This window comes from Zophobas morio, unplaced genomic scaffold, assembly GCF_036711695.1.
Source record: "Zophobas morio isolate AGI-343-1 ecotype UQ-CSIRO unplaced genomic scaffold, CSIRO_AGI_Zmor_V1 ptg000144l, whole genome shotgun sequence".
NCBI lineage: Eukaryota > Metazoa > Arthropoda > Insecta > Coleoptera > Tenebrionidae > Zophobas > Zophobas morio.
The window spans coordinates 263,451-287,935 of NW_026972248.1; the positions used below are offsets into that span (position 1 = coordinate 263,451).

Here is a 24,485-nt window from a genome sequence, read left to right on the forward strand (position 1 = left end):
TCAGAAATCGATAGATGCTCATCCCTAAACAATTATGTAGTTATAAAATTCGTACAAAAATTGGCTACGATTTTATACTTAGCAACAATTTTCTTTAACTCATTTAACATTAATACTTGCATATACGACTATCGTAGTACTACCGTTATAAAAAAGGGAACATTACACCTGTAAAACCCTTTTAAGAATTTGATTCTCTAATAAAAAAAAATATTAATTTTTAGTTATAAGGAAATCATTTTAAAAGTTGATCTTCCCTTTATACTACAAAGTACATCCCTCAAAAATAAGGCACCAAGTTTACAGATAATTTAAAAGGAATTTTATATAATAAAAAGTTGTCTGCTGCCAGTTTTGTTGGGGTATTTACCTATCACACAAATAAGCCATCACAAATTCACATAGTAAATCTTTAATTTTGTTCCTTCTAGAAGTCTTTATAACTACATACATAACTGCTGTAGTTATTTAGAGATACTTACAGTAACAATTTTAAATTTACTTTTCTCAGCTTACTTAGACTCTTGGTGTTAAATAGAATGCTTTAAATGTTTAAAAAAAATATTACAAATTAGTAAAATTCCAATAATTGTGGTCAAAAATTTTAGTATTAGTACGGCTTCGTTAGGCGTTTTAAAGTAGAAAAAAGATAGTCTAGCGACATTGTTAGTTTATGACATTAATTGCGTTTTATTGTCCTATATATTTTTAATTCGTTACTATAATGGACGTCGACTTTAAAAAACTTGGCAAAGGTTCTTTATAAGCTGCAGTATATAAAAAACGGTTTAATTTTTCTTCCTCCTCAAATTATTATTTTATTATTTAAATTTCAAGCAATGTAATACCGTTTATATCTATTTGATATTTTCATGCAACAGCATAAACCCACAAACTAGATGGTGATTCTATTTTGAATTCAGTTGTAAACCCAAAAATTTCTCACCTTGAAAGGCAATAACATCATAAATGGATAAAGTAACGAGTTAGCTTTTTATTCTTATAGAGCTTTCCAGCAACATTGTCATCCTTGAAAAGAGATAACTAAGATGGTGTTCGCTATAAGACAAACTAATAACAAAGAGGAGACCTCATTTTCTAATAACTTTATATAAACTTTATAACAATTTAAAATCATGTGTTTTGAAATGTCTTAAACCAGTTGCAAAGGATGGCTTCCTGTTAGCTCTATAAAGTTCGAGTTCTATTTGAGCGTAAAAAATAAAAGTTAAATTATTTAGGTGGCTTTAAAAAAATTTGCAAGGTTATAACAATTATTTTAATAAATTCAATTGAAAAAAATAAATAATTTCTTTTGTTGAAAGACAAACAAACGCCCTTAAACAAGTAGAGACCAGGCTTATTTTCTACATATGGGAGAATCCAATCTCTTTCATCCTTCGCAGGGTACTGGCCACCCGCTTTTATCTGGAACCGTGCGGACTTACGTTGATCAAAGCAGTCCATTATCACTACGACTCTCCTCGGTCAACTTCCCCCCCTGATCCCTAGTGTTTCAAGCGAGTTAATCATATTCATAACGTACTGTGTTTGTTTTTGTGTTTGATCATTCTTTTGGAGGTGAGATAGGGCTTACATTCAAATAAGAGTATACTATTAGATGGTATAACCTTAAGATTAATTATGTATTATTAATTATGTATTAGATTACTTTCTGGTTTAAGCAATAAGTAAAAGCTATAGAAAATAACCTTTTTATATAAGTAGGGATTTTTCTAACTGACTCTACTTGGTTAGGTTATTCTTTGGATAAAGGCATAAAGCAACGTATTCAAGTCATATAAGATCTAGTAATCTTGAGCCGTTACCTAGGTCTAAGAGTGATAACCTGATAAGGAAAGTATCTTCCTCTTGGCTTAACTATAAATTTAGTTCTTATAAGATAGAGTCACCTAAGAAGCGAGGACTAGCTGATAATGAACCGCCTTTTTAAATAGACGAAAGTCAGCATGCTGCAAAAACTCTGAAAATAGAGAGAACAGGGTTGTAACCCAAGATGTTTGGAAGGTTCTATCCCTTCGGGTTATGAAAAGTTATCGTATTCTTGCTGGTCTGCATCAGTACTGCTTTTCTTTAAGCGTATCTGAAGATATGTCGTTGATGTAGTAAAATTATTGCTTGCGCCTTGAACTATTTGTGTCTTATCCGCGGGTCCCACGGCGCCTCGGAACTAGGCAATGTGTGAAAATCAATAACTAAACTCAGTGGAACGTACAAAAGTGGTATCAAGCTTAGAATAAGTATTACGTAAATCGGAGGTGATAACATAAAAGTTTTTTTTCATTAATTTTTAAAGGCATTTCGCCCTCTAAAGGCCTAGTAGACTCCAAAGATTAATTATTTTGAATTTCAAGAATTTTAAAATGAGCAATACAGAACCGGGAAAGAATAACTTGATCGTCGTGAAGAATAAAGATTTATAAAAATAATTTTTTTTTATTAATAAAAGCTTTTTCGTCCTATAAAGGCCTGGTAGGCCCAAAGTATTCGTAATTAATTTGATCTTCAGGGATTTTCCATTTGAGTAGTTGTTCACAAACCATTTTCATGTATCCTATACAAATATAAATTTACAATCTTTTTATGAAAAAAAATAAAAAACCTTGTGGTCCACAAAAAAAGTAGTGGCAATCTTTATTAGGCAAAAGCTTATCTAGTTTAGAGGCATTTAAAGTTTTTGAGGAAAGTCTAAGCGGATCGTCATCTTTGAATTCACACGAGTATATGATAAAAATTAGATATATGATTTTGTATATTTTTAATATTTTATATTTTATGTAATAATTAATAAATGTTATTATTTGTTATTTCTTAATATTAATATTATACAAAAAATAAAAATAATAATAACAGAAAGAATTTTTTTAAATTTTAGTATTTTAACTATATGATTATATATTACAAATTTTAAGTTTTTATATAAAAAAATTATATTAATAAATAAAATATTTTCTTAAATATTTCAAGTTTAACACTAAAAACTTTCATTATTAATTATTAGTTAACATTATTCTCATATTATATTTATAAAAAAACTAATTTTTGAAATGAAGAATAACTATTAAAAATTATTTTGTAAAAAAAATTAAATAACATTGAAAAAGATTAAATAATAATATAAATAATAAAAAGTTAAATAACATTAATAAAGATGGATAGCAATGAAAAAAATTTATAATTTATAAAAAAAATTATAAATAGAAATCTGATTAGGATTTACACAAAAACACGACTTGAAGATTAGAATGTTTTTCTTCTGAAGCTACAAACCAATCATGCAACGCTTCTACATCCTTATTTCGGTTAGAAATAATCACCGTCACGCTTTTTTTCACGTTATTTTTTAATATAAAATCAAGCTGTAATAAAAAGATTGGCAGTAAAATTTTATTTCAATAAACATTAATAAGATAGAAATGATAATAACTTATAAATTTTTTGTATTTCTTAAATTTTTTTAAATTTGTGTTATTAAAAGCTTTTTTTAAATATCACTTAAAAAATAAAATAAGCAGAAAACTACTTTATTTTAATGCGACTGATAATATTAATAAATCTTGTGCCCTTCTTAAACGGCTAAGTTAAGTATGGCAAAAGTCATTGTTACTGTTTCGTGTGAACAAAACAATATCATAGATTATAGTTTGGTATAAAACTTTAAACTTACTAAGCGAATAGTCTCTCCAGAATTTGAATTAATAAACTTTTAAAAACGAATGCAACTGAAATAAACTATTTAAAAAAGGCCTCGTGTTTGAAATTAACTAACTTTATTTCTAAAATCAGAGTTATATATAAATTAAGAGTAAAACTCCTATGACTTTTCATTAATAACTAAGAAAAATAAATAAGACGAAGATAAATTCTTGAGCATTAAAATTTTCTTTCAAGATGAAGTAGCTCCTACCATTGCTACTATAGGCGTTAATCCAACACCAGCACTCATTAGTACAATTGGCTTCTCATCGCTTTATAATACGTAATAAATATTTTAATAACTCGTGGGAAAAAAGTTATAAATTTGCTATGATTTAATAAAACGTGAATTGACTTGGCGTGGTTGTGATTAAAAGTAAAAACTCCGCTGGGAACTCCAAGGAGTACTTCGTCATTGACATTTATGTGATCGTGAAGAAAATTAGACACCTAAAATTATATACAAAGCGAAAGTAAATTTAGTAAAGATACAAAAATAAATTAGAATGGCCTTTAATACAAGACCAGGCGGGGCCCCTTTTTCGGCTGGCTCCTGACGTCTTACACTAATGCGATATTTATTGTCGCCTTATACATTATATAACCTTAAATTAAATAATAAAATCTAACTGAAAAAGATAACCAGCCGCCTTAGAAAGAGTATAATTTCTGCAAGCTTTAACTTTTTCCGTACACAATTTAAGCGCTGTGTATTGGCCTGGCTTATAGTTAAGTACAGGCTTTCCATCCTTTAAAGGAGGCGCTGTTTAGGTTTTATAAAGATTGAAGAAAAGTGTTTAGATGCCTTTTACCTTCGATTTTAGATAAAAGGAGGTAATTACTGAACTCTCTTTGACTTTCCTGGCAACGATAAAAGATCGCCATCCTTATTTAAAAATAAAGGATAAATTTATAAGCAATAGCGAAAGACATTCACTGCTTGTATGAACTTTTAGTAGCACCTAAATTATTCCTTTTTTCATGGCACTTATTACGACTTTACTTAAGAATTTTACTCTAAAATTAAAAACTATAGCTAAAGCTTAAAAAAATAAAAAAATAAAAGTTTACAAGAATATAAACTTTTTAGAAAATACTAGTAAATAAAAAGTTTCTCTAATAAAAAAAAATAAAAATAATATAGAACAAAAACAATTTTAATATATAAATTAATATTTATAATATAATTCATATAACATTTCTAAATAAAAATAAGTTTATTAAAAATATAAACTTTTGTAGAAATTATTGAAGACTTAAAAATTATAAATTTTTTTTATGAAAAATATGAAAAACAAAACTTTATTTTATAATATTAATAAGCGAATTATTTTTTCAACTAATGATCAAAAAGCAGATACTACAAGAATTGTAACGTTACATCGCTTTACCTTCCCAACCTCCAATCTGAAGCGCCTTGTTTGTACGAATTTCGTTTTCTCTTTTAATAAAAATGCCTAAGCAATTAAAAAAAAAAAAGAAAAATTACAACTTATATATTAACAGCTACTAAAGATTCTTATTGTAAAACACTAGCACCACATTTCATTCTACTGTTCGAAAAGTATTAGCTTAGAGATGTTTAATATTAGCCAATTACTATTATAACTATACACCAGCCCCCTTTAGTTTATACTAATGAATCTTTAAAAAAAAGCATCTCTTCTTTCGTTTCATATTATGGGTTAACTTTTATACAAATATAGACGCCTTGCTCAACTTAGAAGGCCGCCCCTCTAAGTTATTGTTTTGCAAGCTATATATAAATAAAGGTAGTCAACTTAGCTACTTTGTAAAATAGGAATGAAGTTGGCATTTCACAAGAAAGACAAGAAGTCAGTTTTAATATATGTTTAAAAATTTGTTTAAAAATTTGAATGAAAACTTTTTTGTCTAACCAGCTAAGTGAAAATAAGCTTCTTTCCAAGCCTGCAAGATGGGAATGGTTGCTTTCTCTCCCAGCACTTTTTTGATTGCCCTAATAAAAAGTTCCAACTTGGATTCCCAGTCATACTTTATTCAACTGTTAAAAAAAACCACAAAAGATTTTCTCCCACAATAGTATAGTGTTCTGGGAGAACAAAAAGTGAAACATGTTTTTGTGCGACTGATTCAATTGCTTTCTCCAATAATTTTAAATTGTCAATATTTTCAGCGTAGTTATACATCATGCAAGCCTAAAAAACTTTTAATGAACCACCAAGCATCTCATCGTGAAAAGTACTAAGGCTCTTGGTTGATGGGCAATTTCGTTCTTTATTTCCAACTGATGAGAGGCATTAAATAAAAATCGCAGTTCGGCATTCTCAGATAACATTTTATTATACTATTATGTTAAAGTAAGAGTAAAAATAGGTTGCTATAACATTGGTGGTTATTTATACACCATGGTCTTCGTAATATCATAACCAGTTTTAGCTAAAACTGGCGCTGTTGATTTCACAATATTAATGGTGGTTGAGCTTAGCTCATTACCTATTGCATTAAATAATCATTTAATATGTAAAGTTTCTAAAAAAAATTCCTTACAAGATATATTCCTTTTGTTAACTCTTGTTACTAAGACAACTCTTCTTATCGCTTTTGAATTTAGTATAAAAATAATGTTGACTCGTTATTTACTTTAGTAATCAACAATATAAAGGAACCTTTGCTTAGCATCTGTAAAAAAAAAAGTTAATTTATTGCTTTTGTAAACTATTAATAATAATCACTGTATTTTATTCATTTCAACAATATAAAAATATTTTATAATACCTTCGCTTGGTAGTCGTTGATCAAATCAAGATTATTTTAGAAATGAGCCTTTATAAAGCACGGGTTAGCTTATGCGCTGGATATATTTTTTATAGTATAACTTATTTCTGTAAACTTCTTACTTACAGCTTATAAGTAATGACTTGAAATAGAAGAAATATGTTATTCTATTACTTCTCATATAGAAACCTATATATATTATTTATCCAGCTATAAATTAAACGCTTTTTTTTTTTAACTTTATAAGGATCTCGATGAACATTGGTGACTTTGCAGCTATCTAATTAGACCACATTAACCAGTTACAAGTATTAAAAAAAATAAACAGAGTCGATTTAAAACGTACTAATGAGTTATCTATCATTATAAACTATAATAATATATCCTTCAATAGTAAAAATAACTTTTAGTTTTTTTAAACAAATATAGAAAGCTAACTCTTGCAAATTTTGCATTTGAAGATTTTAAAATGTGTCCAGGAAGGGGGCACGTGGAAAGCATTGGGCAAGCATATTACCATATTTAGGTAAATATATATGTATCATACAGATGATCTGCACGCAGTCTCTTATCTAAAGAAAACGGGGAAGCCCGGTTGGCCGGTATCTCCAGGTGGCCTCGGGTTTATGCAAGACTCCCCTGGTGGTAGTTTTCAGCGTTTTCCACCCACTTGACCCAAATGGGTGGAAGTCCGGGCATTCCTCGCTCTTCCAGTATTTCCGGACAGTCATTATATCTCTATAAATAGCGCGCACTGGTGGACTCCCTTTTTTTCGGTCTTTGGTAGTCTCGTATTTAATTCGCCCTCATAAATTCCGAGAGTGGGGAAATTAGATTAAGCGGTTTAAAACTCTTTCGAAGACCGGCAGATGTCTCTCGTCTTTTCTTTTGGGTACAGCTGCAGTACAGTTAAATAAAATTGCTATCTCTCTTCATATCAATTTATTGTTATAAGTGCTACAGTTAATTGGAGAGACTACGCGAGTGGGGCTCATGACCAACAACAACAAAAGTATGTGCAGGTTTATAGTTTGTTCACTGTACTAACGTCTACAACAAGACTTTATATATGCGGTACTGCTGTCATTTGTAGTGAGAGCTGGCCAACAATTACTTATGATAAATTTTGTTCAGTACTTAAAAAAGTTTTATAACACTATAGTCACTCGATCTCTAATGTATGGGTCAGGGTTAAGCAGTACTGCGAACACTTTTGTACCTCGACTTCGTATACAAAGTTATAGTGATTCTCTTGGTAGTACTAAACTGCAAGAGAATAATCCGTAGGCTGTAGGAATACCAGAAAAATTCGTTTACTGCTTGATCAATTGATATAAATTAGCGAGATAAGTAAGGAACTGTTTTTTTACTAGATTATCCATATAAACTAAAACTGTTATATTGCGTGCCACCTAAGATAATAAATTACAATTTTAATAATAAACAGTTTTTTTTAATGTTATTCCTATAAGGTTATTACGAGAAAACTAGTGCTTAGGCAATATTTTATGAAATTTGTAAGAACTTTTAATAATATTAAGGAAGGGGTTTAAAAGTCCCAATAGCTGAGTCCCGCCAACTCCAGATTTAACTTTCTATGGAGTTGGAAGAATAAATAATTTTATAAGGAATGTTCTGTAAAGTCAAAATGCAATAATTTAGTAAGGTAAGGAAGTGTATTAGGGCTAATTCCTTAATAATTGATTTCCTGTCCCCTTATTGTGGGCGTCCAATTTTTAACGTGCTAATAAATTAACAGATAATATGCTAAAGTCCACAACTAGCTATAATTGGATTTTAAAGGGTTTGTACACAAATTTTATTTGGCTAAGTTACAACATCGCGAGTTCAAGGAGAGTCAGAGGTCAAAGTTAAAAGTGAGAGGCTGTGTTTTTAAGGTACGGTGTCCGGAAAGAAAGTTTGTAAGCTGGATGATATAATACTCAACTCACTATAGAAGCCAGGAGCCTAATTTAAGTGTTTGATTAAGAAAACTCACAAGAATATTATGCGTTCAGTACACCAAACAGGAAAAGGGTGCACTGGGCAATTTTTCTTTTTTAAATTCGTGCACTCGGGGGGGTACCACAACTTAATAAAAAAGCACGGTTTAAAACTTACAGAAGCAAAAGTAAGAAACATTAAAAATAAATTTTAAGCTTTTACGGAGATGTAAAGGGTTAAAAAATACTAAAGAATTGACAATGTATACAGACGTTAGACTTCAAGAGCGCTTTATTTGTTCTAATGAGAACTTTTAGGCAAGTTTTTGTGTAAACTGTACAACAAGAGGTGTGACCGGTTATCTATTATTATAATACAATGAAACTATAACATAATTGAAGCATGGCTAAGTCTACTAGCTAAACTTTGCTAAGAAAAACAGTTCTACTAATTTATTACGCTTTCAAACAAACAATAGTAAAACTTTTTCGAGCTTTGACCTAATTCAAAGTTAGCAGCAGCTTCTCGAAAAATAGTATATGTAATTCGGTAGGAAAACTTCCGCACAAAATTTATTTTGATGTATGCTTGAAAGTAAACTCAGATATAAGTGTAAGAAACCATCCAAACTGGCAAAAATACAGCATAGATAAAGTGCTTACCCTTTTTCCAAGTGATAAGTTTTGCTTCGGAAATAGAGCAACTTTAACTCAATATTTTGTAATATGTCCGCGTTTACAACTTTCTCGGTTTTATTACTACAAGGAGAAAGACTCGATTAGTATAACTCTTATCTCACTCTTTAATTACAGGATGCGGCAATGGCCGGCTTATCGAAGTTATCATTACAATTATCCAAGTAATTCATAAATTACATTGCTCAGAGAAGCTACATTGAAACAAAAACAAAAAATAGGACCAGAAACAGGAAGACAGTTGTAGTTAACCAGACAGTTTAGCTGTACTTACAATCTTTACCAAACAATATTGTTTACCTACTGTTCAATGCTTTAAATATTAAAAATGTACATTTCATTGGTTTCTATAAGCAGTCTTGTTTCCTCAATAAAATAGCAGTATAACTTTATATATATAATTTATATTCGTTTCTTAATTAGACCACACAATTTATATATAATTTAAAAAAAACTTTTTTAAAATAAAGCCATCAATTTAATAGTTGCTTTAATTTTGAAACAATACAGCTCTTTATTATACACAAGTTTCAACCCTACCTTGAATGGTTTACAAATCTTCCAGTAGCAACTATTCAAAGATTTATTAGTACATTCAGGCATAACACCAACCATATGAACTTCAAGAATCACTCTTTCGCCAGTCAGTAAGGAAATTACCTACATTACTTACAGTATCTTTTTCTTCCTTATTCGTTAAAGATTTTCTAAAGAACATTAAAAGAATTAAATTTAAGGACGCTTAACTTTTTTTTGTATACCTTGGTATTACCAAGCCAACAACTATTTGACAAACAGCACAAAACGCTCCTATACAACAAGGGATGACAAACAACCAATCCTTCTCTACCGCGCCCCAAGCCATCCAAAGACTCAAATCCACTAAGTTAGCAAACGCAAGAGGCAAGTAAACGTAGATGGAATTCATCTCCTTAATTATTTTAATGATGCGTGAAAAAGGAGCTGCGTAGAATATGATTGAGTGACAGATACATACGTACCTAAAATAAATTTTTCTCAAAAATAATTAGTGGTCAAAGGAGTATAGAATACTCTATAAACGGTTTTCTTCTCAAAAAAGGAAGTAGCATACAAGTGCAAGAGATGGAAAAAAGTTCTATAATGAGAAAGAAAAAAAGAGCTTCCGTCAAGATTAACAGTTTTTTAAAGGTACAAAGGGAATATACGCCTAAGAAACACCACAAGGAGGCACAAAAACCAAAAAAGGAGCAAGCTATAAGATAGAAATTAAACGGTTCCTGCGAAAACCCGTAAATTAGCCAAGCTAAATAATAAAAGAAGTATATTAATTTAAAAAAACTTAGGCCGAAAGCCAACTTACAGAATGAGTACCCGCAGAGTGAGACATATGTAAGCGGATTCATTTCATTGAATTTTTCTAATTTCCTAGCTTTATAAACACCTGGTATGGAAGACCCGTACATTATGCTGGAGGTTAAAGCTCCTAAACCAGGCAAGACATGTTTTAAAAACGTCTCCATTGCTAGAAATTTAAAAATTATTTTATCAAAAATTAATACGCCTATGTAAACAATATTACTTTTACGTAAAAATTAAAAGCTACGATGATTATAAGTATTGATGATTAGTAGACACAAAACCAATTAGACATATTATTTGAAAAAAAAAAATTAAAGAGGAGATGCAAAGTATACCCGTTCAACAGCCTGTTAACAATAACGATTAAACAAAAAAAATAAACACACACACAAAAATTATAAAAACTCTAAACTAACTTTGCGCTACGCACAACTCCTTAGAGTCAGTTTCGACCAATTATTCAGGCATAATACAAAACTTACAAGAAAAAAAAGCCTAAACAACCCAAACCCAAATATCTTTTAAGTTTGTTTATTGGTTTCATCATATAAGCAAATGCCATGCGATTTTCTTTCGTGGTGAGCAAACGAACTGATTAAATAAATAGTTGATTGGTGGACCGTGAATCGGCTAGGTGTACGTGGAAAAAAACTAATGTTGGTTCCTAAATGTTTACTTAGTTTTATATTTGAGCTTATTAACGTAAGCGCTTTATAATACAGAGAATTTATTGTTATAATTATAATAGTTTGCTTGGTACAGACAAAAATATTAAGTTTGATATTATTTTACCACTTAATTTTTTATTGATAAGCAGAAACTTTAATTTTTATTTTATATTATTCTTGATCTTTAAACTTGGACTTTTTTTAGTTTTTGTAGGCTTAAACAGGTACTGAATCCGAAAGAAAACGATTTTTGGAGTTTTTTACTTGGGTCATTTTTAATAAGTGGGAATATTAAGAGAGGGAAAAAATCAATATTTTGATAATTACTTAATAGGTGTGTTTGAAGGTCTGGTTTATTACCATATTTTGTACACATATTATTTTTTAAAAAAACATACTCTTAACTAGTAATCTTGATAATAGTTATTAACCTTTTAAAGTTTTAACTAATAGAATAACAAGTAAATAATACTTTTTTTATTAATAATAAGTACAAAAGCTGCTCATAATAAACTATAAATTTTTATTAGTTTCTTCCCGAGAAGCAATACTGTATTTGAATTTGCAAAAATCTGTATAAATTTAAATTAATTTGTTAACCTGCTTTTTAACTTTTCGATTACAACCACATATTACCGTCTGAGGTTAAAGTAATGAAGAGTATATTCGGTTGTTGTTATGTTTATATTGAAATCTAATGCCTTTAAAACTGAATATTCTAATTTGTTTAAATTTTCCACGGAAATATCCGGCATAATCTGAATTTGAAATACACAATATCACAAGAAGTGTTTAATTTGTTTATAAAAAAGATTTAAAGTTTGGTCGTTAGTTATAAATATTTTATGATAAAAAAGTCAGTTTTTTAATAAACAAAGTCCCACAGGGCAATAGTCGCTAATCCAAACGGCTTGATCTTCCCATACCTTAGAGGCGACTAACGCTGAGCCAAGAATCTACGAAACAATTTAATAAATTTGGACTTTTTCAAATTATTGGAAATCGTGCCATTCGCTTATAGCTTAAAGGATGAAGAACAAGACTGCTTGTCACAAGCCGAGTAACATATATCATCGTCACAAGTCCGATATTGGCTTTCAGAGCAGCAACTTGGAAAAAAGCTAAAAGAAATTTAAAAATTTCAAATATGGTGGGCGTGATTTCGAGTTCCTCCTTCGCATATTTCTATGCAATTAGCGAATTGTTTTTAAAAAATTATGGTGAAAACATAATATATTAAGAGTTAATTTTTAGATATTTTATGCATAATAATACTGTTATAGGGCATTTTTTTTCGTTGAAAATTTCGTCAAAAAATAGTGAATCAGCTTCATTAAAACGTAATAAATAAAAATGGCCGTAAAGGGAAACCGCTATACTAATTGTTTAAAAAATAAATAAGTAAATTTTATTCTAGGCAAGCGATAACCTTAAAAGTGTTTGTTCCAATTCCGGCTGTGTAGCTGTCTGTTTGAGGAAAGTAATATAAAAAATAATAATTTCACGACGTTCCTCTTTCTGAAGCCTATTCAAGTTAACATCACTACTGCTCCTTGTAAGGTTATTATTAACACAAAAATTTTTATTATAGTCGCAATTGTTAAATTGGTGTATATTATTTATTGAAGTAAAGTCAAGTTTGTTTGAGATAGCGCTTAAGGTTCCGGAAAAGTTAATTTTCTTTTTAAATTTGGAACTTTTCAAATTATTTATTTGTCTTAAAAATTGTAAGCAAAGGGTAAATGATTTTGAACAACTTTTAAGGAAAACGGAGTCATAAAAGGCGGTAGAAATATTCTTGTAATATGTTAGCTCTATCCAATTTTTATTTTTTGTTCCACCTTTAACTCTATCACTTATATGAGGAAGTGTTGGAGATACTCTAACTTTTGTTTTTTCCAATGTCGTAAGTTCATAAAACTGGTTATTTAAGTGAGTTTTGCAACTTTTATATGTATCCAGGCTGCCTTAAAAGGTAAATAAGTTAGCCTACTTATTAAGAGGTAAGTATTATAAAAGAAAAGTTAACTTACTGGAGGAAACTGAAGAGTTTAAAATTTTCTTTGCCCGATTCTTGCTGCTAAGATTTTTTGGTATAGGATTACTAATACTTGTTTTATTTCCGCAAGGAGCTACAATTAAGTTTTCAATACCACTGTCAAGATCAGGAGAAATCTTAAGCTCGTTATTATTATATACACACGGGTTAGTGTTATTATCTAAGCCAACAATATTACTCCTGTTTTCAAGGTTAATGCAGCTATTTTTGTGAAATTTAGAGGAAACTTCAGAAATTGGATGCAAGTAACTATTTCCACGTTGAATAATATATTTTTCATTTTTAAAACTATTAGTAGAGGAATTTTTCCCAGATGTACAGCGCTTGTTAGACTTAGAGGAGTTGCTGCCCATGCTTCAATCTTCAACTACTATTTATCGTGTTTCTATTCTAGTTTAATAATTTTTTAACTCGGTTAGGATGAGAATAAGGCCATAAGATTAACGAACGAACGGTAAAAATTTGCCAGTAGTTGAATAACAGATAAAAGTTGACCGAGCTATGCACAACTCCCCCCTATCGTTATTAAGGATTAGCCAAAAGACGGGTATGGGTAAAATTAGCCACCATTCTGCAATATACACAGGGAAACTATGTGTATACTTCTATATTTGCAAACTTTTTTTTTTAAAATTTATAAAGTAGTAAAGACGACATGACTACTGCTCTCTAGTTTAAAAAATATACTCATTTATTGGTTAATGGAGGTCAACTTGACTTATCCTATACTTTTTTTTCGCAGTGTGGAAGGTAAAATTTCGTTCGGTTGCTTGTCTATCTGGGTTTCTCACAATAGAGATTTCAGCAATTGCATGGAAGATTTATAAAGGACATCCGCGAAGAGATTAATTTCAGCGCAAACTGCAGAAAGTAAATGTCATAAGCCTGTTCGGATCTTATTTATAAGGTTGCATGTGAAACCATCATACCGGACTTGAGAGCCGCGCGTTAATGCTCTTAATTACTGTGCTAAGGCGACAGCAACTTTCAACTTCAGTATGACTTAACTTATATAACAACTTGAACTCGCCACGCCGTTGATTCGTGTATAAAAGCAAGCTTTGAAAAATAATTTTTTTATAGAAGTTTATTAACTTGAGACAGCATGAACATTTATAAGGGGCTCACTTGCTTATTTTTTACGCAAGCAACCTATCTACTAAATTTACAGCAGTTTCTAAGTATTATGGTGGCTTAGCAAAAAGAGGCAGGTCCGGCTGAGGGAAAACTTCGCTGTTTAGGTACTTATCCGGGCTTACTTGGAAGACATTTATTAGATTAGATGGATGCTGCGAAAGGTTAGATAGACTGTAAGCAGCTGAATGGGTTTTTTCCCTTCATGGTGAAAAAAGTATCATGACAATTATAAGGTCATACTAACGCTAACTTTTAAAGTAATAAGACAAAGCGCTACTGGAAAACAATTTTCACTAAATTTAATTTTTTTTTTACTAGTATATTACTGGTCATAAGCACAGCACATCTTCACTGCTCGAACTCTTTGACCCCTTTAGAAGAGTTGTAAATTTCGTAGTCCGCGTACCTGTTTATAAAGAACAAATAGTCGAATCCCACCCCAAAATAGGTAAAAATAGTGCTTATTACCCGGTTATGTTCATTATTCAGACCGAGTAAAGTCGATCGTAAGTATGGTCTTAAACTAGTTTCATTTTAGTCAACATTAATAATACTTTTAGTACATAATCCTACGAGGAAGGAAGATAACTTTAACAATGGAATGAATTAAACTCGCGCAAAGAATCGGGAAATTGCATAAATAGCGTGCCCAAATCGATCATACGAGAGATAAAATTAAAAAAAAAATTATATTAATAACTATTAGATAATGAATAAAATATATATGTGTATGTGATATTTTATATAGATATATAGACTTTTAATTATATACGATTCTCTTTAATATTTTGTATTTAGTAATTATATTATTACCTAAAAATATTAATATGCAATAATATATAAGCATTATAAAATTTTTATATATGCAAATTTAATAAATATTTCATTTATATTTATGTCATTAACAACTTTTTTGTATTAAATATATTTATTCGCCATTATTATACGTGTTATACACGTTAATACTTGAATGCTACAATTTATTCAAATTTTTGCCTCAACAGAAGCTGATTAGTAATCATTAATTTGTTTTAAAGAGCGGTGAGTTTAAGCAACCTCGTGTTGTGCCACTAAAAAGGGCTCTTTTCCATTACTTTGAAGACTACCGGAAAATGTGCGGATGCAAGGACACATAGTCTACAGTAGATGTAGATTATGACAAGCTCTCCCAGTAAAAAAAACGTTAAAGTTTGGGCCAAGTCCACGGCACCTCTTCCTAAAACTGTAACCGAGCTTCACAAATTACAAATAGAGACGATGATGAAGAACATTGACAAACCCATTCGCATTCAGAAAATATTGCCTAAAAATTTAAGTTTTTCAGAACCTAAAGAATTCTTTCGAAATGTTTCAGGTTCCTGTTGATCTCACGATTCTTTTTAATCGAAAATCAGTTCTTTATACTACAACTTTTTATATGAAAAGGCTCTAGTGCTGGTGCGGGTAGCGGTGAGTTCCATGTTTTCCGTTCTACGAGGCAAAGAGAGATGAGAAGGCAACAATTTTTTGAAAATTTACAAAAATCTGTTCGTTTTCGAAATATTTACGTCAATTATAAGAATTTTATATATCTTTATAACATTTTTTTAGGAAGATGCTGCCAAAGAATTCGAAGAAAGAGTTAGTAGAAATAAGGAACAACTAGAGAAAGCGGCCGCTAAGAAGAGAGTAAAGCGCTTAAGAGTTAAAGCTGTTAGTTTTAGTATATGATAACTTTTATTTATTTAGTATAGCTAAAATAGAGTGTTTGTTTTTAGAGAAAGCAACAAAAAGCAATTATTAAGTGCAATTCGTCTTTCACTGTTCAAGTTGCCGACGGGCAAAAACCTGTTAAACCTTCAGAAAAAGAAAACAACAGTTAGCTATCTTTATAGTCGTCCAGTTGCACAACGTTACCTCATACCGCTCGTTAAAATATCTGCTTTAATGAGCCTTCATAGGTTTTATATGCCTTTTTTATTTTGTTTCGTTACACCCGCAATTACAATAAAAGCTGTAAACTAACTTATTATACCTGTCGGGTATAGTCACACCGCTACTTTTTTGTTTAAAAGTTCTACTGTATACTGTACCTAATCGGAAATATAAAAATTTTTAAGAGAAAGGTTATTCTTAAAACTTATTACGGTTTATTGTAAAGCTTACGCCTTACTTGAGCGAGCTTATGTCAACTTTGTTTACTTTTCTCGGGTAACGTAAAATATTTGCGATGGTGTAAAGGATTTTATATTAACTTGCATGCGCTAACCATAATCTTTAAACCTTTTTTTTACATTATTTGTAAACGTTATTTTGCAGAGGTGTAATATTCTTTGGTTTAATTATACGTAATAACACTACTTTGTTTTTAACTGTAGGCCAGCAGTTTACCGTATACTATGTTAACTTATATTGAACCCCTTATTTTTGTATTGCTATGAAGAGGCGTACAACACATTGTTTGTAGAAAAAAGCAAGAAAAAAGGAAAACAGAAAGAACATTTTTAAGGTTGCGCCGCGGAGTTTTTGACAGCGTGCTTTCGTAACTTTTTCTATTTCCATAACCATTTTTACGTTCAATTTTGCCTTTACTCCACCACTCTTATACGGCTTTTAACCGTCTGAAGACGCATAAGTAAAGCAAAACTTACTATCAGGTCTAAATTCTGAGTTTGTTGTACCTTATATCCCATCAGGAGGGGCTTCATAACATTATTTTAATAAAGAAATTTTGACTTACGGTCGTTAACTCGCTTTGTTATTTATTTCGAGTCGTCTTTTGTTAGTATGATCACCTAATAGCAAATAACTTACTCTATTTTTTAAAGAAAAAATTGATCAAACAGAATCTATCAGAACTCAACTATTAACTAGTACTTAAGCTTTTCAAAGTTCAATAAATTTAAGTTAATAATATTACGCAATATATAAAATTAGTTCTATATTTATCGGAAAGTCCTTATACTGATAATTTTCAAAAAAGCAGACTAGCTGTAAAATGGCTAGAAGATGACCCACTTATCCCGTAAAAGTAAATAAAACCTACTCGATAGTATCTACTAAAAGAAGTCGCACAAAAGCCACAGTTTTCCGGCAAAGAAGCTGGCCAACCATATCGGGGTAAAGCTAATGGTCCAACGAGAAGACCAAACTTGTTTAAGAACCTCAAATTTTGCTTAGCAAGCTCTAGTGTAACATGCTCGTCGGTGAAGATATTGAAGTAGGACCTGGAGTGAATACTTCCTTTCTATTTTTATTCTCGAGCGGATTATTCTTATCTTTTTACTTTGTTTCAGTTGTTTATGGAAGAAAGCTCCCAAGGTAAAGTCGATGCCGAAGTTCATCTCGGAGCTGTATCTGCTCAAATATCAAGTTTTGAAAAATATTCAAAAGGTGAGGCTCAATTGGTCGGCAAAACTCTGGTAACATTAACTGCTTTTCTAATGTCGTTTAGTTTTATAGATTAAAGAAAGCCCTTGAAAACATCTCATTGTTTCTCCCAACTTAGATTGAAAGACAGTTTCTTTTGGCGGCAGCTTGCGGTAACATTAATAGAATAACCAAATTTTTAGACAAAGAGCCTTATATTGTGCACACCACTGACCAGATTTGGGGTGTACGTGTTTTATTATTGATTCTTATGTAACTAAGCTAACTTAGTACTTATTTTCATACTAAAAGTTAGAAAGTTATACCATAAATTAACTTTTACTTTTAACTAACTCCTGAGTTATAATCCTTCCGGTTATTAAAGCGCGTAACTCGTCTTTGTTATAGTGTGTAAGTTTATTTTTGTGACGACTTGCGTAGTAACTAACTATAAAGCCACAGTCAGCGTTGCATTTTGCAATCAAAAGAAAAGATATAAATCTCGCAAAAATTCTTTTAGCTCGCGGGCATCCCGCAACAGTCTCAAATAAGCATGTTAGTTTAATCAGTGTGAATCTTTTTTAAACCCCTGTAACAGCCTGCGGTAGGGAATCACCCCACTCCACCTGGCCTACGAGCTTGAGAGCAAAGAGTTGATCGATCTTCTACTGGAGCATAAAGCCAGCAAAGTGGTGCCCTCCGTGGACGGCCTCAGGCCTTCGTAAGTAAGCCAGAGGAGCCTTTCATACTTATACTAATCGCAGTGAATTTTTTGTTTAGGGCGATGACACCTCTTAGCGAACAGTACAAAACTGCTGGAACGCCTGCTGGTTTTGATGGAAGCTTAATAGTCTCCTCCTCGCAAGGTATTCAGCATTCTGAAGCTTACACTGCAGACTTTCACCTACTGCTCTCCCTCCTTACAGAGGCGCTACCTATAAGGATGCTGCAGAGAGCATTGGAACCTACTAAGCGGTTTTTTATCATTTTAAAAAGCAATTAAAGTTATACAAACAGTATAAATTACAAACAGGATGGAATCACTCAAATTTAATACCAAAAGAAAATAATACTTTACTCCAAAACTTCACTTAATAAATAAATAACAGTTCACCAACGCTGGCAAACTGCATACTTTGCATTTATTAAGTGTGCACCAGCTCGTATATCTGGAGATAAGCCTCCGATATCGAGATAGCTTGAGGCGAAACTTCAGAGATGTGCAGATCTTCGATCTCATACCAGCTGCCGGTGGCCTACAAAGGACGGAGAAAGCCACGTGAGAGGGAACGCCCTCCCCTCCTCCTCAAGCTTAAATGGGTACCTTATGCAGAATTTGAACCTTATACCTTCCCCCCTCCGAGGGGGCAGCCGTCTTGTCGCCAAGCAGACTGGGCTTCCCCGTGTGAACAACATTCGCAAGAAGGTCGTATCGGGCGGGCTCCCCATCACCCACACTATAGTCTATTCACCAGTTCGAGAAGCCCAAGAAAAGTGGCAATGTATGCGGCTTACAGTCTTCCAGGTCGAGATTTTTAATCGGGAACTTTACGATGGTCGGATTCTTCTCCGTAAAAAAGTTATTCTTAGTGAAGCGCTTGATGTACAGAATTAAGTAACGGGGGATCTTCGTGATCTTGTAAGTGTGTGCAAGGCTCCCCTTTTTCTACAGTAGGTCATGTAAACTGAAGAATCTAGCGGATGGCCAGAAAAAGGCACCTGCTCAGTCACACCATCAAACTTTCTGAAGAGATCCAATAGCGGGACTTGTGGAATTATGTCGTCCTTTTCAATGTCCACGTAGAGAGGAGGTGGAGGGACGTCTATAGGATAACGATAAGTAAAGTAAAATGAGCTGAATGGAAGGCGCTTCGGAAAGTAAAGCACCCAAAGTAAGATACAAAAACGGTATCTTCTCAAGTTTCGTGTCAAAGACCTCGTGGGCATCCTCGGCTGCCTGCGCCTTCTCCTGCTCGACCTGCCGGTGTAGAAAAGTTCAAGTCGACCCTTCCCAGGCGCGAGGATGCTTAAGGTGAGCTTTACTGCATCGTTTAGGAGTTCTTTCGAGCCCATCCGCCGAGATGACATCACCATCTTTCCTTGGAAGCACTCAGCAACGATATCTAGCAGCCATGCAGGGTTAGATCTAATAACGAACGAGCGACGGTATAAAAAATGCACCTGGTGTGTTTTTTTTTCTAGAGAGCTGTTGACTGAGCGTGTTAAGGTACCAAACTAGAAAGTCGACCGCCTCACTCTGCTTGGTTATTTGGAAGCGTTTCTGGCTGGTGTTGACGACGGCCTTCGTTAATTGGAGGGTTTAAAGTAGGAAAAAAAAAACAGAAAGGAAAGAAAATACCTGTAGAAGCTCGTGCGGACTAATGTGTGATTTATAGTTGTCCGTGCACCAAAGTTTACGTGCCAACTCGCCTGTCCGCAGCACTGCAGCGGATAGTTTCAGTAAGGCCGAGCGGCACAGCGTGACAACTCCCCGTAGGAAGCATAAGGGTTACCGAGAGGATGAGTGCAGGTTTGATAATGCGCAGGAAAGAGAAAGAAGTCTCTAAATCTCTTGCACCTCATAATCGCTTGCACTACAACATTAACATAGTCATTCGCTTTTATATTATTCAGTCCCATCACCCCTTAAAAAAAACCGCATCACCAATCTAGAGGCAGATTTGCCCAAACGGTATGTGCCATACCGCACGTGTATGTTGACCCATCTAGACAACGGATGGTTCTACTAAAGCTGTCGAGAATCTTGACATCCTTCTTTTCAAATTTAGGATTGATAACTCGCTAATGTTTAAAAAAATAGCAAAAACTAAAAAAAAAGAAGACGCCAAGGACTAACCTTGATGTCTTGTAGGGAATTGTCGATAACTTCATAATTATCAGGAAGACAGTAGAACTACGTTTAAACTTTGTAGAAAACACTACTAAAATATGAAAACTGACGCACCCGCAACGTTTGTAAATTAATAAAAACGTGGTGGTCTGCCGTAACGCTGTGATTGTAGGCGTGTGTACCCTTTCCTCGCCCTAAAGAAAAATTAATGAGGACAGAACGGAACACAGACAAGTTTATACTAAGTGAACTTCTATATATTCTTTATATAATAACTTCCTTATAACCTTGAAAGTACTTTCCGCAAACTAGACAAGCATAAACGTTTTGAGTCATCATCGACACAGAACACACCTTTTCAAAATCGAAGTCCAAGCGAGCTCTACACCAGATAAAAATTTTTTAAATAATAATATATAATTATTTTAAAGTATTATATTAGGCTTAAAAATTATAAATAAATTATTAGCTAATTAAAAAACCTATCAATGGTGTCCAGGTAAGGACAAGAATGACTGCGATCCTGAGTTACATAACCCGTCCAAGAGATTGAAGCTAAAACATATAATATTATAACAAAAATAGGCTTTGTTAGAAAGCGTTTCAAAAATAGTATAACTGTATATATAAGATGTATACTGGTGATTATATTAAACATAATTTCGGGGAAAAAATTGGACCATTCTCTTCAAAGTTAGGTGAGTTAAGCCCTTCCTCTGTTGTATTTTGAGTACTAGTTGCGTTAAATGGATCTTTTTGAACTTCATTTTCTTCAGAGCCACCTATAAGTAACAAAAGTTCCTTCAGCTTTTGAACTGGAAATAAAAATTACACAGTTTTCACCAACTGCTTTAGTAGTATCATCGGTTTTGTGTTCTTCTACAACTTCGTCTGTGTCTGTAAGCCTAGATACCTTAGCTTTTTTTATGGGTGAACTAGACGAGCGATAAGAAGAAGAAACTAGTCTTTTTTTACTCATTAACTCTCCTATTTATAATACTGGAATTTTCAGTACAAGAAATATATAATACAAATCTAGAACGGGCCCATGTGGTGCGGTATACATTTTTTAGTCCCAATGTTTCATTTGGCTGTTCGATAGCTACTCAACCTTTGCTATTCACTGGTAATTTTTTGCTAACAAGAGCGAACCTTAACATTAATGAAGCACGCTTTATTTAAAAAGGATCAACTAGATTAGGTTACGTGGTATATGTTTTAACCAGTTGTACCCCCTTAAAAAGGAATTAGTAATGCTTTAACTTTAACAATAAAATCATTTAAAAGGCCTAAGAAGTAGTAGACATTAGCAGATATCCTGAGAAACAATTTCCCATGTTAATCGTCAATTGTGGGCGTAAAGCAACTCTGTATACCGAGTTTCCATCAGCACAAGAATATTCACATTTATTTGTTAATGCTCTAGTTTAAGAATGAAGGTAAAATGAAGGGTCGATATTACTTAGGTCCGTTTTTTACCACGCCAAAAGTGAACGCCTACTTGAAGGGGAAGATAAATCAATTATATGGCATTAATTTAACAAGATCAGAGTTATTTATAATTTCAGAAAAATTAAAAAAATTAACCTAATAGAATATTAATAAAACTAAAAAGAGTGAGGTTAGCTTTTATATAAGTATGTCTACGTTTCTTTTTAAAAGGTTATAATAGTTAAAATTACGTACTCATTATTGGCTATAAAAATAATCGTTTAATAACTGAATAAAAAATTAAGTAGGGGGCTCGTTTTGTAGAGTAAAGATCAGAAATGACAAAAGTGACATTTTAATTACCAATAACTTATAAACCTCTGGTTGTAATAACAAAATAACTTAAAGATTTAAGAAGCAGGTAGCAGTAATTATATCAGAATTATCTGGGGCGAAGTTTCTTACAAAACCATTAAAGACCAAAAAAAGAGAGCCATGCAAATAGCCATTAACCTCCGAGTTTACGCCAGCGCAAAGCAACGACGACCAAGTATGAACCCACTGAATTCTTAGTGATTTCGCTTTCTTCCTCCTCCTTGCATAATAGAGACTTTAAAATTTTTCGTGTTAGAAGTTGTAATAATTTTAAATATAGTTTAATTATCATTTTTTTAATTTATGTTATAGTTTTGCATATGTGTTTATTGCTTTATTTAATAATGCCATACCTGGTGCTCAATAGTATGAAATTAAATACTTTAATTATTACAAGAAACTCAGCACATTACGCCATCAATTTTCGTAACTAAAATTGCATGCCAGCGGTTGGTTGGTGTATTCGGATAGCTATTTCAAAATAAATGGTAATCAGCGGTTCTATCCAGGCAGCTTGACTTAAATTATCGCGTCGAACACAACACGTTCGTTATGGTGTCACGGCTTATTTTGTTTCACATGAAGCGAGGACGCTATTACAGGCGTCCCAAAAGCAGTTTCATCGACGGATTCACAACAAATGCCGTGCCGCTTGCTGCTCACGTAAGTTTACTCTTAGCGCTAATTAGAGCATATGATATAATCTCTTCCATACGTATTTAACGTGCCGCCGTCACGAGAACTTAGTGTCGAAGATGATGACCCATATGGTTGCTAAGGAACAAGAAGTTACCACGCCAATCGTAGAACAGAAGCAGTGGGGATGCAGTTAAATTCGTACTTTACCCTTCAGCTCGATAATCGTAATTTTACATCTACGGTAGCAGTCGGCAAGCGCGGAAAGATGGCAATGTAGATACTTGTGCAATAGGATTGGTGACGTTAGTTGCGAAGACTCTGCGTATGGGGGTGGGATAGGTACCCCTGCAGTGGAGTGCCTTTGCATGGTACTGCACAGTACCTTTATGTCTTTGTCGTGTAACTGACTTAATATGTATCGATGTTGGTTTTTAAAAATACTATTTTAACCTTACCAAAGCGCAAATATTATATATTTATAGTGTCAAACTCCTCTGTTAGAGAGCAACTGTAGATACAACGACTCAATTACGCTATAATTATATATTATGGGCGAGAAGCTCCTACACAAAAAAATTTAAAATACCGTCCGTAGTTTTTTATAAACTTCCCCAACTCCAAACCCATAAACAAAATTTTGCTTTATAGAACAATAATAAAGTATGAAGCCCTATGCTTCATAAATAGTAATATTTAGCTTTTCTTGAAATTAACTGCAAATCTAAAAAGGCACCTTCACTTGCGTGCGATTAATGTTATTAGAATATGCAGATCTCATCTAATATTTATATTAACTTGTAATTATCAAGTTAGTTGGTGAGTAATACAACGCGAAAATTGAGGCATTGAACTTTTAACTTGTAAATTTACCCTTCATGCCTAACTTAGACGCTCGCTTATAGGTAGCAATAATTTAGATTAGATGTAAGTTTTTTACTGTCAAATTAACTTCACTTTTGCTTTTTTTAACTAAGCAAGTCATTGTAGATGGTCTTATTGAATAAAGGCCTGTCTTTTATAGCTATCATCTTGTTTTAAAGGGTGAAGAGTAAATATAAAACTTTGGGCCTTTACTTATAGACTATCAGTGATTATTTGATAAAATTAGATGACTTTATTAATGATTAATATCATTTTTAAAATTATTAATAGCTAAAAATATTGCAGGAGTTAAATATTTCGGCTCGCTTAATCGTTAAGAATTAAATTGTAAAAATCTATCTCGTTTTACTATTAACAATAAGGTTCATGACTGCCTCTATTAATGCTTATCGTAACTCTGTTGTTATTAACTTCGTCTACTATTTGTTCTATTGCTGTGGGGTATGTTACTTTTTTAGTGTTCTCTTTACCAGGGAATCTGTCGAAATTTTCGTTTTGTTCAAAGTTTTCGTTATTATAGACTATATAATAAGGTGATTTTTGATGTGGAAGCTCTGTGCAGCAGTTTCCATGGAATGATGATAACGTTTTTTGCTTATTTAAGTCTCTTTTTTCGCAAGAGTTGGAGATTGACTTCCCGT

General features: G+C 32.4%; 4 protein-coding genes and 2 long non-coding RNA genes across 11 annotated transcripts; 3 read left to right on the forward strand and 3 right to left on the reverse strand.

Annotated features, from left to right (window-relative positions):
• Nucleotides 1–2,455: 2,455 nt before the first annotated feature.
• Nucleotides 2,456–6,607, reverse strand: LOC135145351 (flavohemoprotein-like). 5 transcript variants are annotated; one of them, XM_064077461.1, is made up of 16 exons: nt 6,475–6,607; nt 6,366–6,378; nt 6,247–6,297; nt 6,104–6,192; nt 5,942–6,043; nt 5,755–5,894; nt 5,616–5,695; nt 5,109–5,174; nt 4,530–4,603; nt 4,361–4,466; nt 4,238–4,305; nt 4,073–4,167; nt 3,929–3,989; nt 3,242–3,380; nt 2,624–2,725; nt 2,456–2,575 (listed from the first exon to the last, which is right to left on the reverse strand). In XM_064077461.1, exons 2-16 carry the CDS (start codon nt 6,376–6,378, stop codon nt 2,481–2,483), a joined length of 1,281 nt encoding a protein of 426 aa, XP_063933531.1. In that variant the 5' UTR covers nt 6,475–6,607; the 3' UTR covers nt 2,456–2,480. The 5 variants fall into 5 exon arrangements, 4 of the variants coding, with proteins under 4 accessions (XP_063933531.1, XP_063933529.1, XP_063933530.1 ...); XM_064077459.1 differs by having other exon boundaries at nt 4,229–4,305; XM_064077460.1 differs by having other exon boundaries at nt 4,229–4,305; nt 6,366–6,414.
• A 3,034-nt stretch (nt 6,608–9,641) lies between these two features.
• LOC135145367 (uncharacterized) lies at nt 9,642–10,948 on the reverse strand. 2 transcript variants are annotated; one of them, XM_064077475.1, is made up of 6 exons: nt 10,871–10,948; nt 10,456–10,617; nt 10,333–10,398; nt 10,167–10,230; nt 9,875–10,114; nt 9,642–9,820 (listed from the first exon to the last, which is right to left on the reverse strand). In XM_064077475.1, the coding sequence occupies exons 2-6, from the start codon at nt 10,613–10,615 to the stop codon at nt 9,736–9,738; spliced, it is 615 nt and encodes a 204-aa protein (XP_063933545.1). In that variant the 5' UTR covers nt 10,616–10,617; nt 10,871–10,948; the 3' UTR covers nt 9,642–9,735. The 2 variants fall into 2 exon arrangements, 1 of the variants encoding a protein (XP_063933545.1); XR_010283426.1 differs by having other exon boundaries at nt 10,167–10,398; nt 10,467–10,617.
• A 4,475-nt stretch (nt 10,949–15,423) lies between these two features.
• LOC135145371 (PRKR-interacting protein 1-like) lies at nt 15,424–16,278 on the forward strand. The gene is made up of 4 exons (XM_064077481.1): nt 15,424–15,672; nt 15,744–15,844; nt 15,909–16,010; nt 16,076–16,278. The coding sequence occupies exons 1-4, from the start codon at nt 15,474–15,476 to the stop codon at nt 16,178–16,180; spliced, it is 507 nt and encodes a 168-aa protein (XP_063933551.1). The 5' UTR covers nt 15,424–15,473; the 3' UTR covers nt 16,181–16,278.
• Nucleotides 16,279–17,457: 1,179 nt separating this feature from the next.
• Nucleotides 17,458–17,958, forward strand: LOC135145372 (uncharacterized). Its single transcript, XR_010283428.1, has 3 exons — nt 17,458–17,529; nt 17,594–17,719; nt 17,806–17,958. It is a non-coding gene; the product is annotated as an uncharacterized LOC135145372 (long non-coding RNA).
• A 176-nt stretch (nt 17,959–18,134) lies between these two features.
• Nucleotides 18,135–18,771, forward strand: LOC135145319 (uncharacterized). Its single transcript, XR_010283409.1, has 5 exons — nt 18,135–18,221; nt 18,275–18,387; nt 18,447–18,532; nt 18,593–18,641; nt 18,700–18,771. It is a non-coding gene; the product is annotated as an uncharacterized LOC135145319 (long non-coding RNA).
• A 491-nt stretch (nt 18,772–19,262) lies between these two features.
• On the reverse strand, nt 19,263–21,496 carry LOC135145338 (ubiquitin carboxyl-terminal hydrolase 39-like). The gene is made up of 13 exons (XM_064077445.1): nt 21,361–21,496; nt 21,198–21,299; nt 21,000–21,072; nt 20,805–20,899; nt 20,632–20,711; nt 20,524–20,580; nt 20,372–20,468; nt 20,180–20,311; nt 20,026–20,108; nt 19,848–19,968; nt 19,554–19,789; nt 19,386–19,489; nt 19,263–19,332 (listed from the first exon to the last, which is right to left on the reverse strand). Exons 1-12 carry the CDS (start codon nt 21,494–21,496, stop codon nt 19,442–19,444), a joined length of 1,260 nt encoding a protein of 419 aa, XP_063933515.1. The 3' UTR covers nt 19,263–19,332; nt 19,386–19,441.
• Between the last annotated feature and the right edge of the window lie 2,989 nt (nt 21,497–24,485).